The sequence below is a fragment of the Merops nubicus genome, unplaced genomic scaffold (genome assembly GCF_000691845.1).
Source record: "Merops nubicus isolate BGI_N331 unplaced genomic scaffold, ASM69184v1 scaffold29973, whole genome shotgun sequence".
NCBI lineage: Eukaryota > Metazoa > Chordata > Aves > Coraciiformes > Meropidae > Merops > Merops nubicus.
The window spans coordinates 3331-4881 of record NW_008601442.1 but is presented as its reverse complement, the minus strand read 5'-3'; the positions used below and the strand labels follow the sequence as shown (position 1 = coordinate 4881).

Sequence of the window (1551 nt, the reverse complement as noted above, 5' to 3'; positions counted from 1 at the left end):
GTAGGAAGAGCAAATGCATCAGGTGTTTCTTGGTGATTTGGGTCTCTGAACTTCAAGCCCACAGGCTGCTCCTGGAGCACACCACAGAGATGTCCCCCCTGAAGCCCACAGCACCACTTCTCTCTCTTCCTTTACTTTTCACCCTGTTTTGTTTTTTTTCCCCTTTCAGAACTGTTTGGGCCTGGTTGGTTGAAGTCAGTCAATCAGGGGCCATGGGAACACCATTCACCCCCCACCACACAAACCTCTGGCAGCACCTCCTGCCCAGCCCAGCTCCCCACCAAGCCCAGTCTATTTCCACTCCTGATCTGAGCAGACACCAGCTGCAGAACGCAGCCCCTGGGCACGTGCCAGGTCCAGGGCTGCACCTCGACACGTCCCTCAGGCGGGCACTGCTCTGCCCCAGGGAGCAGGAGACTCACTGTGACTCTGCCAGCTTCTGCCTGAGCGCACGGATGGTCCCCTCCAGCTGGTGGACCTCGTCTGTCAGCCCGTACTGGGCCTGCGAGGGGGAGGGAGAAGGTCACAGCAGTCAACAGGGCTGAAGGGTTGTTTTACAAAGGCCACTGTTCTCTTGTTCCCCTCGTAGCCCACCTACGACAATTATTTCCTGGCTTTCCAAGGATCCATTGCTCAACCCCTCTGCAGCTCTCTCCAAAATGCATCCACACATCTCAGACACCCAGAAGCCTCCCCCCCCATAGGTTGGCCCTAGTCCCTCCTGGCAGGAGGATGCTGGTACCCAGAAGCCTCCCCCCCCCTAGGTTGCCCCTAATCCCTCCTGTCAGGAGCCTGCTGGTACCTGATCCCGACAGAGCTCCGCCCAGGGCCTGTGCGTGCGGGTCTCCAGGCGGGTGTGTGCCACCTTCAGGGCCTGCACCTTCCTCCACAGATCCTCCTCCAAGCGCCGGATGTCCTCCTCCATCTCAGCAATCTCCTTCAGGGTCTGAGGGTACGGTGTGCATTGTGAGGGACAGGCAGGGCTGCAGGCTGCAGAACAGCCCCCACACATCCCGAGCTGTCACTGTGCCCAGAAAAGGCTTTAAACAAGGGCTGGTGGGTTCTGAGTATCAAACCCCCCTGCTCACAGATTGGGCTTTCACACAGTGCTGCTGGTGCTTTATGGCCACAGCAGCTGAGAGCAGGGGTGAAATAAAAAGGCCAAAACCTGGCCCTGTAGCTGAGAAGTGCCAGAGCAGCACCTCTGTTGGCAGAAAGAAGTAGGATGTTGCAGTGATCGTACATGGGCCACTTAACAGCTCTCCTCTGGAAACCACGCTCAGGCCAAGGAGCTTTCCACATAACAAACAGTGGTTTGGATTAAATTCCCACCCAAGGCTGTGGTCAATAACCAAAGAAGCAACATTTACATTCTGCTCCTGCCATTTCAGCTCATCATAGGCTCTTTCAAGGTCTCTAATCCTCTTGCGAAAGGCAAACTCTGTGGCTACACGCTGAGCCTCCAGCTTGTTGTTTGTCTGGAGAGAGAACAGGCTCCAGTCACACAGGTCTAGAAGGTGTTTTCCTCCCGGCTGGTGCCCGCGGGGCTGG

At 56.6% G+C, this 1551-nt stretch overlaps 1 protein-coding gene across 1 annotated transcript in view; it reads right to left on the bottom strand.

Annotated features, from left to right (window-relative positions):
* The window catches only part of TEKT2 (tektin 2 (testicular)), a 4939-nt gene that overhangs the window by 312 nt on the left and 3076 nt on the right, over positions 1–1551 (bottom strand). The window contains exons 6-8 of the mRNA XM_008938000.1: positions 1371–1478; positions 803–946; positions 423–502 (exon numbers count right to left, since the gene is read on the bottom strand). Coding sequence (XP_008936248.1) covers positions 423–502; positions 803–946; positions 1371–1478 — 332 coding nt within the window. The remainder of the gene's footprint in view (positions 1–422; positions 503–802; positions 947–1370; positions 1479–1551) is intronic.